Source organism: Periplaneta americana, chromosome 14, assembly GCF_040183065.1.
Source record: "Periplaneta americana isolate PAMFEO1 chromosome 14, P.americana_PAMFEO1_priV1, whole genome shotgun sequence".
Taxonomy (NCBI): domain Eukaryota; kingdom Metazoa; phylum Arthropoda; class Insecta; order Blattodea; family Blattidae; genus Periplaneta; species Periplaneta americana.
The window spans coordinates 31,342,325-31,356,404 of NC_091130.1; the positions used below are offsets into that span (position 1 = coordinate 31,342,325).

Here is a 14,080-nt window from a genome sequence, read left to right on the forward strand (position 1 = left end):
AAGCGTACAATCGTGTCATCGAACTGTTGGACACCACTCATTATCACTTAGGAACGTCAAGAAGACTTGACGGAGGTTATCCTCTCCCCTCTTCTGAAAATTCTTCTCCGTCGTTCTATTGGCTGTAGAAAATTACCACACCTCCAGATTCTTGCTACCGATAGGCTGTTCCCTTGCCATCGAGGGTTTATAAATCCCGAAACAGTAATATGTTGTGGTATTTGCAAGAAGTTCATCACGGAGGAGGCTGAAAGCTAGGAAGAAATCTCCCATTAACTGCATCGTATTAATTGACGTAAGCCAGAAAATGAACGGGTGTTCTATCAGCAACGGTTTCAGCGCCACTAATGGCTGCAATTCCAGTAATGGTTATTCGTTGACAAATGGCTACGCTTCTAAAATCGGTTATTCTGCAACTAACGGCCACACGACCAACGGTTGTTCCAAGCGTACGAGATACACGGACGACGATCCTCTCAGGTAAGTGGTCCTGTCTGTGAATCACAAAACAACAAAAATAAGCAGTGAATGCATGCAGACAGGGTTGCCAGATTGGGCGATATTACGCCGTTTGGGTTACATAAACAGTGATTTTGCGACCTATTTTTAAGAATTGTAACTAACGCCATTTGGGCGACATAGGAAAAATCACTTAATCGTTTATTAATTTTATTTTATTGAGTAGTTCATTGCTGATACATCGCTAATCCAATTCAATGACTGACATGAAATATTAGACTTATCATTGTTGACACGCCGGAACTTTTTTCTTAATCCAAGAAAACTTTATTATAGCTGCTTATCTTACAATTCATTTTTGATTTTTCAGATAAATCAGTTCAAGATTATAAATTTATTTTAAAGTTTTCAATCATATAATTGATCATTTTTTGCAAAGTTATTATTTGCTAATACATCTTACAGAAGAAAATTTATGAACTTTTCGCCTATCCGGCATCATCAGATATTCAAAATGTTACACCTTATTGGACTTACGTTTAGATTTTGTTGTAATATTTTGAATATCTGATGATGCCGTATAGGAGAAAACGTTCATAAATTTTCTTCTGTAAGATGTATTAGCAAATAATTTTGCAAAAAATGATAAATCATATGATTGAAAACTTTAAAATAAATTTATAGCTGTTTATGTTTATTATCAACATAGTTGAGCACCAGAACTTGTCACCGATCTTTGACGCTTGTTGAAACAAACGTATATCGCTCAGAGCACTAATAAACTGATCAATACTGGAACTTATAGACGAAGCATTGTAAAGAATTTTCTAATAACGTGAAAAATAGCAATCTAACCGTAGTTTCTACTCCAGCTCCCTAAATATTTAATTATTTCAAAGGTGTTAATATTGAGATTGGTTTAATTTGTAGGGGTATAATAGTGACTTGTGTTGTGCAAAATTGGAGAAGTGAGGAAAATTTGAGAAGATCGGCATAAAAACCAATGCAAAACGTATGCCATAAATACTAAATTTATAGAATTTATTACATAAATATGATATAAAGTAACGATATTGTATTATTATAAAAAGATCCAATGAGATTACTTATTTTTAAAGTAGAAAATTGGCGACATTGGGCTACACTAGCACCACGATTTGGTGACTTTAGGTAAAATCAATCTGGCAACCCTGCATGCAGTAGACAGCGTACAGACGCTGATATATAGTTTGACCGACTGATGGTTCCACGATTAGCACAGCTTTGGCATTTCATGGAGGCTGCTGTTGTTGGCTCCAATCTCGTTTAGTGCAGAAATGTTGTTTTGTTGCACTGTAATGTATTTGGTTGTCTTAATTTGAAATCCGATTTTGTAATAAACTCTACTTTACAAAAGTTCTGTCATGGTCCGACTAGTGTCAAGAAGGTGATCAGGGCCCTGTTTGATAAAGCTGATTAGTCCTACAATCATGACAATTCTACAAATTTGTCAGAATATTCTAGCATTTGTTTTCTGACAATTCTTGTCTGCTTTGACAAATACTATAATTTGTGAATTCTCAACAGCGTTTCGTATACATGACAATGACTTAAAGTATGTGTAAACATGTAAGATCTATAGCAGACTATTTTTTCTTACTCATTTTATATAAATTTTAAGTAAGCGATATGAGACGAGCTGATTGGGTGATCTATAATGCACGCTATTATTGAATTTGTTGAAATTAGTTACCACCGTTAAAAATTCAATTATGAACAGCGAGAAAATTGCAATTAATTCTAATTTTACTAAGAAAGCAACGCCATTCCTATCAACAAATGTGGCCTCATTTTCAAAAGAAGCGTCCCCTTTTTTTTTTAAATCAAGAACCCATCTATAATTCCACCAAATCTTGGCAGATTGACTGTTCTCATGAAGAGCTGTGGAATGATTTCGATAAGCTATATACATCAGCAGTTAAATGAGCCGTTCAGAGTAGAAGTGGTGTAAGTCAAAATTGGGTAATGAAGTTTAAAGTAAAAATTCTGTAAAATATAGCGCTAAGTAGCAGTTTAAATGTCCTTCATGCTATCCATTGACTACTAATAGTTTAAATAAATTCAATATTAATTGCTACTTTGCGCTGTATTTTACAGAATGTTTACTTTAACCCCCATTACCCATTTTTGACTACACCACTTCTGCTCTCAACGGCTCAAATGATTTCGGTAAGCTATATGCATCAGCAGTTCAGTAACACTAAGCTCCATATTCCATCCAGTGTAAGAACACCTAATTATTTTGGATTAAGTGATTTATTTATTTATTTTATTTTTATTTATTTTTTTTTGTTTTGTGCAGAAAATCTCCTATTTTGCTCATATATTTTCAGCTGATGTTTTCCTAATACGAAATTTTTCCACGAATAGCTACAGACTCACTGAAAATATAATTTAGATTTATCCTTTCTTTAAAAATCTTTGTCCTGCGTAAGGAAGAGGAGGGGGAGAAGGAGAAGGAGAGGGAGGGTAGAGGGAACTCTTTTCGATACCTAATAGATTCCAAGTGATCAACAGCTCTGACATCGGAGTACCTTCAACTTTCTCATTCTGAAAACATGCACCCTGTTTTCTCTGCTTTTTTTTTTTTTTTTAATGTCTTCACATGAAGTGTAGAAAAATTATATTACATTCCATGCTCTGCTCTGACGCTGTTCTTTCACGCTCTTTCTTGTACAATACTGGTCAAAAGTTTAAGACCGCAGTGAAATATCGTGTAACAGCACTTAGAACTTAAACTTTTGCCACAAAAGCGGTATGCTCCTTTTTAGCACTTACATCTATTAGTACATATCTCGCTAGATTTCATTATTTTAGACTATGGCAGGCTTGCAGAACTGGACGACAATTGTGGCGTTACGTCACTCACTCCTTCCTTCCATCCCCGAGTCATTGACTTGATAGGGGAGGGAATTTGTATTCAGTGTCTGTCTTACGTGATTGCGTACGGGCCACAGATACGTCATTCAACGCCGGTGGACTGTGGACGGGGAACCAACGCTTTCCCCATGCTTTCCACCTCTCTCTTACCAGTTCTGTATCCCTGGACTATGTATTGTAGAAGTAGGCCTAACAAATTTTTAAATGTTGGAAGAGCACATCAAAAAAATCACCATTTTTAGATACAGTATATAATGTATTGAGTATTCCCAGTCGTTGAAAATATATATAACTGTGTCCCCCCTTTTTTTTTATATAATTTAAACCTGTACTAAAAATGTGAAATCAGCTGTCCAGAGGTCCAAACCAGGCTTCCATAGCGCGCTCAGGTATCTTGGGGCTGATTTGAGAAGAACAAGAAAATATTTTTAGCACAGACTTGAAAATATATACACGCCAAAAAAGAAAGCACTATTTTTTTTCTCGGAATTTTTGTTTTTGTACCACAGTGACACCCATCTAATACTGCATGTACCAAAAAATTTTGGTGGTAATATTTTCAACGGCTGGGAACACAGTAAATCGTACCAAAAATATTGAAAATTCATTATTTATACTTTACATGGCCTAAAACAATGAAATCTAGCGAAATATATAGGCCTACTAATAGGTATAAAGTCTAAAAAAAATCATGTTCTTACGGCAAAAGTTTATTCACTGCGGTCTTAATTTTTTGACCTATAGTTCTACTTCATGTTCTCTTAATTGCGTGGTTTTAACTATCAGTGTAAAACTACGATATGCTGTATGTGGGGTCAGTTCAAGTTTTCTTGTTATTTTATCAGTATTGTTTGTTTGTATCAGCTAAAGATAACGAGTTGTATAGAAGAGTTCTTATCATTTGTACCAGTAGCCCTACTTGTCTGTTTCAACTTGAACTGATCATGACGATTGCTTTCAAGCATGCATGTTTGTATCAGTTTACTTATTAGTGTGACCTAATCGCGAGTTTACAGCGGTGAAAACCATCGGCATTTTAATTCCTAAATATGGGGTGTTTCAGAAATAAGCACCGATTCACTACAAACCTGCATTCTCCAATCTTCCCTCTTTTCCTCCTCCTAGTCTCCATATACGATCCGCGTAATTATCTTTGTGCGAGATCGTGCGTATTTGCTTGGTTTCCGCACAAAACCAATCCGCGGTAAGTCTAAAATTCCACATTCAGTATTCCCAACCGAACACACATAACAATTTCCCTCTTCTTACCGCTTAAGCGCGACATTCATTTTACTGCTTTAGGCTTTTAACATATTATTTTTAGAGACGTTTAACATAGTAATAATTATAAATTGCAAACTTACCACTGCAATTTCACCTAAATTGCAATGTTAATTATTGTTTTTAAATATTTGCAAAAATTAAGTAAAGTCTACTACTCCACAAAAGTTATTGCATTCCTGATGCAAGTAACATTAAGGAAGCTGTGAAAAAATCAACAAGATTCCAGATGCCGATCTTATTACTGCAATATGTTATATAAATAATATTGTTAAAATATTAAAATGAAAAATAAATCATTACATAACCTTACCGTTTCTTTTAAGTTCGCATTTATAGACTGGGGAGAAAAAAAGACAGACGTATATCACGGCCTGCTGGAGTATAGTAAACACAGAAAACATTTTATAGCAACAATGTTGAAGAAAGATATTTTGGTTTTCCGAAGTTGCCGTCATTAAACAGAAACCAACATGGAGATTTCATTGCAACTAATTAGAAATTCGTCTTTCAGGTATGTAATAAACGATCTTCGCACAAAATAATGTACGATACACGAGCGGTATGTTTGTTTTCATGTTCTCGGAAATTAAAAAAGCTCAACTACGTTTCGCTTTTTCAATCTTTTTCTCGACCATGAAAACGTCAACATACCGCTCTTGTAACGTATATTACTATTATGTCATCTATCATATCGAAAGAGAATTGGGAGGAAACATTTTAAAAGGTACGCAAAACGCGTCCTTGCAAGGGGTTGGGGGCTGTACAAAACTAAATATGTGAGCTCCAAGCCTGTTGGCCACTAGTCTCACTCCGGGTTACGCTGCTCCACTGAAGGAACTCTAGAAAATTTTGAAGTGGAAGCCGAAATTGGACGTAACCTCTTAGGTACCACATACGCGAGGGGGACTGAGATTTGATCAAGTGATCACGGAACGGGAAGAGGAAGAGCTGGCTGATGTTTGCCGTTAGGATGGCAAGACGCTGTCATCTGTTGTTCGATGACAAAGCATGTGAAGGCCGTCGGAAGAAGCGCCGTGAAATCTAAATCTGCAATTTGAGAGGTGCCTGTCCTTTCAATTTGCGACTAATTGAGTGACCTCGTATATTTAATAGACAATTGATATGTTCTGAACTAGGGCATACGTCGTTTATAATAAAGGGGAATATATTTGGGGAAGGGCATATAGGTCCGTGGCCCATTTCTTATAGGTCTCATCCCGACATTTGTCTTACGCCTGAGGAAAACCACGGAATACCTTAGGCAGGATGAGTTGTCTCATATAAGAGACTAGCCAATTTGGCTATTATGTAGGAGGTGATTGTTGTCATGAGCCTTGTTGATTTGTCTCAGTTTCGAGACCAGACATTTGGCTATATGATGGCTCAATTGCGAAGAGGGGGGAGAGATGTAATTGTTAATTAATTTAGAGTTAATTAGGGAGATTCATGGGGATATGAGTGCAGGTCCGTGGCCCATTTCTTTTAGGGCTCATCCCGACATTTGTCTTACGCCTGAGGAAAACCACGGAATACCTTAGGCAGGATGAGTTGTCTCATATAAGAGACTAGCCAATTTGGCTATTATGTAGGAGGTGATTGTTGTCATGAGCCTTGTTGATTGATTTGTCACAGTTTCGAGACCAGCCATTTGGCTATATGATGGCTCAATTGCGAAGAGGGGGGAGAGATGTAATTGTTAATTAATTTAGAGTTAATTAGGGAGATTCATGGGGATATGAGTGCAGGTCAGTGGCCCATTTCTTTTAGGGCTCATCCCGACATTTGTCTTAGCGCCTTAGGAAAACCACGGAAAAACCTTAGGCAGGATGATCTATCATATCATCTGCCTCGAACTTTTCTTGCGTTCACCATTCCTTCCAATGCATCCTTGAGTAGGCAGTTTCTTCTCAGCCAGTGACCCAGCCAATTTCATTTTGTCCTCCTGATCAGTTTCAGCTTTATTATGTCTGTCCATTGCACACTCTCCATTCTTCTCCATATACACATTTCAAATGTTTCTTGCTGTTTCTCTTCACTTCGTCGTAATGTCCATGTTTCTGCCCCATACAATGCCACACTCCACAAAAGCACTCCACTAATCTCTTCCTTAGTTATTTCCCCAGAGGTCTGCAGATGATGCTCCTTTTTCTATTAAAAGCTTCCTTTGCCATTGCTATCCTCCTTTTGACTTCCTGGCAACAGTTCATGTTAGTAATTATAGTACACTCCAAGTATTTGAAGCTATACTCTTAAAGGTTTTTTTTAAAGAACCATCGTCCAAAAAATGCAAATTTGTGATATTAATCATGTGGTGAGCGTATTGTAGCATCCATCTACTGAATTAGTTGTTAGTGAAAAAAACACCATAATCCTATGTTATAGGAGTGGGAATTTTCGTGGTTTTCATAAACAACTATAGTACAAAGACTTTTTTTTTGTCCAGGACGATGACAGCATTTCCAAATATCCCATGCATATCATCTTAAAACATTTATACAATAATTTTAAACTGTAGTATATTGGCAGTAATGCTTCTTATGTACGCGGCAAAAGCCATCTCAGAGAAAAATACTTCAACACGTAAATTGAAGGGTTCAGAATCATAGTGGGCCAAGCGCCATTTACTAAAACCGTAGAAAACAAGGTTTAAAATGAAGTTATTACCACAATTCAATGGAAACATACAGCAAGTAATATAAAGTAGCCTATACACATTAAAACTAAATGATATGCGAATCTTCATTAAACTATGGTATTCACTTAACTTTAACCCTTGCTTTCTTCGTTTTTAATAAATGGCGCTTGGCCCACTATGGCTCTTCAATTGTTGTATTAGTTATGGAGTCATCTTTAGGTACAGAAGTAACCCCATGGAAGAAACGTAAGCAACGAAAGGAGAAGAAACAGATATAATAAAGAAAAAGAAGATTAAAGGAGAGGCACACTTCAGCCACAAGAATATATTTTTTTAAACAACCATTGTCCACAATGACCTACATTTACATATGTATTTCTATGAGGTAATTTAAGTTATAAATGTACTTCAGTTTTCCAAAGTTTCTACAACACCTTAAGAAATGGCAAGATGAATTTTATACTTGAGGTGTCAACAACACCTATGCCAGATAGTTTTTTGTTTCTCCTGGAAATTTATATTTTTGACTACGGTTTTTTTTTTTTTTTTTTTTTTTTCCAAAAAACCCTCCACTGCCTCATTTATAATTCGCACGTTTACCTTCTATAGAGTTCGAAATACAACATTTTCTGTCGTCTCCGAAGTAATCCTTAGCACAAGACCGTAATGTCAGGGCCTAAGTTTTCTTTGTCGCCTTTTTAGTACTAATTCAAATTCAAAATTTTCAAATTCAAATTTATTCACAATTTACAATTGAAATGGTACATATGAATAGATACCCGAAATGAGCATATGCTCGTGCTCTGGTACAGTCCAGTAGTCTCTACATAAATTTTACAGATATCAATAATAATGTTGATGATAGAAATAACAGTAACAATAATAATAATATGCAAATCTAGTCTTTCAGGTGAAGCTTCCTGTAAAGCAATCTGCTTTACAGGAAGCTTCACCTGAAAGACTAGATTTCCATAATATATACGTCACTGTGTACGTTAACAGAAAACCACAATTCCAAGTCACACAGAGATTGTGTGCACTCGATGTGGGTCTCTGGCGTTTCGTCAGCCCACGCGAGTTGTGTGGATATAAAGGGAAAAGTTGAGACGGTGTCGGGTGGAGTTCCCGGGTAGCTCAGTTGGGAGAGCGCTGGTACGTTCAACCAGAGGTCCCGGGATCGATTAAATACTAAGACTGATAAAATAAAATATAAAACCACTTAGCGAGAGTTAACACAACTTAAATAAGCATATAATAACCAGAAAAAAAAAACGAAACTCGAAAATCAACCAAAACGTTCGTCGTATCGCAGACGACAGCAACCGCCGGCCGTATTGACATTGTGTTGTGCATTATTGGTAGTAGGGGGGAACCGAAGGTCTACATCCTGACGTTCTCTTCGAATCTTCTCATACAATCATGGGAAGTTAATGCTAAAAAACAAAATGTCTGATGAATACAGTCTGTCAGTTAGTCAAATAATCCAGATTACGCAGAATTTTTCGCGGAATATTGTACAGATCTTGGAAGAGTGACTTAATGATTTTGGATCAAAATGGTAGTCATATTTGAATTAAGTATTACCCGTTTTATTCTTTTGCTTTGTGAATGAAATAGTGGTTTTATTTTTATGAAAACTTTATATCTAACGGTTTTGCAGCAGATAATTGTCCTGATGTTGTTATAACCTCATATTATGTTTACTTACAATTAGGATAGTCTCTATCTGAGACTTAAAAAAATTAGCTCCTTTCACTGGTAGACATTAATTTAATTTGGAATATGAAACGGAATTATGTCCAATATAGAAACCGATTACTGTATAGTAAACTGTTTTCAATAGCTGATCGGCGTTTTATTCTTTGGGAATGTTGCAAAGACATGTCTATTATCCACTTCGAAGTGATGCAGTAAATTCTAAACGGGTAAGAAGTTATAAGTTGTCTGTCTTAATAAATGCGGTTCACTCAAATGGATTGTATTAGATTCCGTTACGACATAGGCGTGTAGAACCTACGTGATACACTTTTGTATAAAATAAGGTAGGCTAGCTTAAATAATAGGTTTCGTGGAAGAACAGAATCAACCCTACCATGTTCTTTCCGACGCACAGCTGCTGGACGGTTGGGTAGTTTTTGGCAGGGGTTGTCTGCCACGAAATAGCTGGCAGTTATCCCTCGGTCGTCAGGCTAGGACGAAGTGCTGTGTCATTCTTAATGTTAAATCGCGAGTAATAAAATCAGTTAAGTTATGAAGTTTGGCGTTTGGTTTTTGTTTTAACGATTGACAAAAGGACGCCGAGAAGAGGTTAAAAGTGCGTAACAAATCTTCAGAAAATTAGAGTATTTCATAATGTGGGGTAATTTTCCAGTTGCTAATCCTTGTGGAGGACCATGCAGAGAAAGGTACATTATTTATAGAAGTACTGCACTTATAAATTCTGTAAAATTAAGTAGTATTTACTGTTTTTCAAGTATACAGTGTTTATGTAATTAACAAATTTGTTGACTCGAATTTATGCTTGTCTGTTGTTTGTGAGGAAAAGTACTGAAAAGTATGTAATAATGACAGTGTTCAGACGTGTAATAACATTCCTTTATTTTGAATTACATTGCACTTTATGCGGCATACCAATAAAATACCGAAAAACCGTTAGTTATATGCATAGCTATATATAATAATTATATTTGTAAAAGCCTACATTATAACGAAGATAGTTTTCCAAAATATACCTACTAATTGGGTCATTTTATTTTCTGTGGTGACTTCAAAAAAAGTGAAATACCTAACACGAATAAGTAATTGTTTAATGGCGGATATTGACCGAGCGTGGAAGATACTGCAGAGTAGAAGGGGAAGACAGGGTGTGTAGGCCTACTATTGGCTCCTGAATCTCCACTATCGATCGATAACACAAAGTTTTACAAGATACTACATTAGATTCAACATGCTATCCCCTTCCTGATTTGAGTTTGGTGCTGTTTTCCGCTACAACATTTATTGTTTTTAGTTGGTATTAACAAATATTACAATAATCTTTTTTGCACGATCGTGTTTTTTTATACAGCTATTGTTTGTTAGGTTTTGAAAGTTAGAATTCCAACACGGAAGCTTGTTGCTAGGGAAACCTTTCTTCATAACATGAAACTATACTGAAATAAACCCATTACAGTTCACTTATTGTTACTTAGTTACCATTACAGTGCAGTTTTGCGAAGGCTTTGGAATAATATTGCTCTAAATTTTCAATGCAAAATAAATTGTATTTGCAATTTTAAAAATACGATCGTGCAAAAAATGTTTTACAATACACATTTGTGAAGTGCATTACAAAATTTCGGAAATTGAAAAACTCTCTCTGCTCTTTTTCCAAACTTTTCCTCGATTTTGTAAAAAGCACTTTCCAATCTTGTATCATAATATACTAGGCCTATATAGTATTATAGTGCTGATAACCCTTAATCGAACATACATATTTACTTTCAAATCTTCGTAACTACATTTGAGGAACCAAATTGTACAAGAGAGTAAAATACAAAATAACTTCTTATTCTTTTTATACCTAAGCTAACAACTAATAGTCATCGGCGTAGCTCAGTTGGCTGAGGCGCTTGTCTGCTGACTCGGAGTATCATTCGGGCGTGGGTTCGATTCCCGCTTGAGTTGTTTATCTGGTTGGGTTTCTCCTCCCCCCAAGGTTTTCCACAAACGTAAGGCGAATGTGAGGTAATCTATGGTGAATACTTAGCCTCATATCGTTAAATTTAATACTTCTCGCTATCAATCCCATCGACGCTAAATAACCGAGTAGTTGATATAGCGTCGTTAAACAACTAAAAAAAAAGTAACTGTGATGCATTTGTTATTTATAAAATATAGAAATATTTGCAGACTTACGAGGTATTATTTAGCAGATGCATTTTGAAAATAACATAGATTTCGACATTCGATAAAAATTGAGGTTACGGAGTAAAACGACGATATGCATTTCATTTTGCTTCTGTTTTCTCACAATATCTATCTTTTAAGTATTTTTCATCGGTATTTCATAGCAGTATTCAGAGGTCTCTTATTATTTACGTACACAATTTAATTTAATTCTATGCTTGGATGTAAACATGGACATACGTGTGTTTACTACGTTTTTGTTCGGATGTTTGGTAGATACGAAAGCTGTATTATAATGTAATTTCTTTCTCATATTAATTTAAAACTTCTTGATGATAGTAGTCACTTTTTAATACAAAGTAGAGTACTAATCTGTGTGAAATTGTTTCTACCGCTATTACCTGATTCTTATATACGTTTCCGTTTTATGAGATTGTAGGTTTTTGCTTTTCTTTACAACGAACTTGATCCGTCATCATCATGAAATGGGCAGAGCATGTAGCACGTATAAGTGAATCTAGAAATGCATATAGAGTGTTAGTTGGAAGATCTGAGGGAAAAAGACCTTTGGGGAAGCCAAGACGTAGATGGGAGGATAATATTAAAATGGATTTGAGGGAGGTGGGATGATGATAGGGACTGGATTAATCTTGCTCAGGATAGGGACCGATGACAGGCTAATGTGAGGACGGCAATGAACCTCCGAGTTCCTTAAAAGCCATTTGTAAGTAAGTAAGATCTAATGGAAAAATACAGCTGGAATGATCTGTAGATTCGGACAATAATATATTTGACTCGTGAAAATATTATGCAAACGAAAAGATAACTTTTCGTGATATCGTGGTGACGTGTTTACTACAGTGCTCAGAAACTTTGCTTTACGTCATGATGTTCTCGATAACCCTTGAGACTCTTGGTGGAACCTTTGACAACCAAGTGTCAGTCGTACGATTGAGTAACGATATGATGTATCAGCTGTTGCTATGTAGATCACGCTACTGACCTCCCATAACGTAAGAAGCATTTGCGGAATGAAAAATGACTGGATGCAGCAGATTTTCAGCTAGTCACGATGAAGTGAACAGCATTCGTTGTCTCTCACGTGGATTAAACAACATTCAAACGAGAGTCTGGATACGGACTGCCTCCGTGGTCTGTTGGTCAGCATGCTGGCTTCCAGATTAGGAGGTCCCGGTTCGATTGAAGAAGAAGAAGAATTCCCTGGGTGTCTAGAGTCTGGAAATTTGTATGAATGTGATTGTGAGTGTGCCGGGTTAATATTAATTAACTAATCATCACAAATATAAAAATACATCAGGACTGTCGCTGGGCAGTAACCTGAACACACGTTTCAGCGTCACATTGTTGACAAGTAACTCCATTTGTTAGCACAACCATAGAGCATCTAACAGATGCTATAAAGTTACCAACAACGGAAAAAAAAAAAAAAAAAGAGTCCGGATATGGACTACAGAAAGCATGTTACATAATATACAGAGTGAACCGTAAGTAATTATTCTATTAATTTCAGGGAGTTATTCTTTGAGATATTTCAAACAAAAACGTTTACTACAATCTTGGTCGTTTTTGCTTCCTTTTCGAGATAAAAATTGTTTTATATGAAACAGTTTATAGCCATTGATTTAATTCCCAGTATACTAAGTCAATTCAAGAGAACAGGGTATTATGATGACTATTTCGTTTATATGACGTCATTCCATTTTCGACCAGTCAATTAAAATTTGAATTCCAACCAATCACAGTCATACATCGCGATAATTGTTGCAGCTCTATTTATCACTATCAATTTATCGCATGGTCGTTCTTTTGTTTAGTCAGTGTCGCCAACTGTTTCCCTGTAAATCGATGGGCATGAATCCATTGTACTAAATAAAGTGTGAAATCCTACTTCCATATCTACATCTTCATCTTATAATTCCATGTCCATTGTATCTAAAGAAAATGACACTCTTTCATAACAGTTCATTTAATTAATGTAGCTATTAATCAGGATTTGTAATTATTTTATAAAATGTTGGAATTAAATTATTATTTCAGCAAATAATGAAAATGTATTTGTTGTAATAACAAGAGAAAAACGCAGTACATGTAATTAACATTGTTAAACATATATTTCGCTTTTCTCAATTGGCATTACTGAATAACATGCAATTTCTTTATTGCAATAGTCGATATTCATCTATTTCAACTTCACAATGTCTAAATAGGTTATGTAGTCATAAGTATACAATTAATAACATTTTATGAGCGAATTTGAGATATATATTATTTACATTTTTTATTTTATTCCGAAATAGCCCTAATAAATGTCACTCGAGGTCGAGGTCTTAGATTGCCCAGATAAACCCACTCGTTTCGCTCGTGGATTTATCCGGGAATCTCAGACCTCTTGTGACATTACTATAGATAAATGATTGAAAGGAATTTAGTTTTGTCCTTTAAATGTGCAGAAATTTGATCCGAACAAATTAACACTGTAAAATTTCTTTGCAGAACAAAAAGTTACATTTGTTCGCATCAAATTTCTGCATATTTAAAGGACAAAACTAAAAGTCTTTCAATCGTTTATCATAATATACTGCTCTCTTAAATTGAGTGAGCATATTGGAAATTAAATCAATGACTTTCCTAAAACACGCTATGAACTGTTTCGCATAAAAGAATTTTTGTCTGGAAAAAGAAGCAAAAACGAGCAAAACTATATTAAACCTTTGTTTAATATCTCAAAGAATATCTTCCTGAAATTAATGACATTATTTACAGTTCACTGGGATATGTATTATACAAAAGTGATAGGCTGTTATTTGAAAATTGTTCGTTCTTTGGCGGTTTACGGCCATGTTGTTGTTTCCATATTATATCATTAGATGGAAG

General features: G+C 35.6%; 1 protein-coding gene across 1 annotated transcript in view; it reads left to right on the forward strand.

Annotated features, from left to right (window-relative positions):
- The first annotated feature begins 206 nt into the window (after window positions 1-206).
- The window catches only part of LOC138713243 (purine nucleoside phosphorylase), a 31,703-nt gene continuing 17,829 nt past the window's right edge, over window positions 207-14,080 (forward strand). Inside the window, exon 1 of the mRNA XM_069845185.1 lies at window positions 207-480. Coding sequence (XP_069701286.1) covers window positions 308-480 — 173 coding nt within the window. The 5' untranslated portion in view covers window positions 207-307. The remainder of the gene's footprint in view (window positions 481-14,080) is intronic.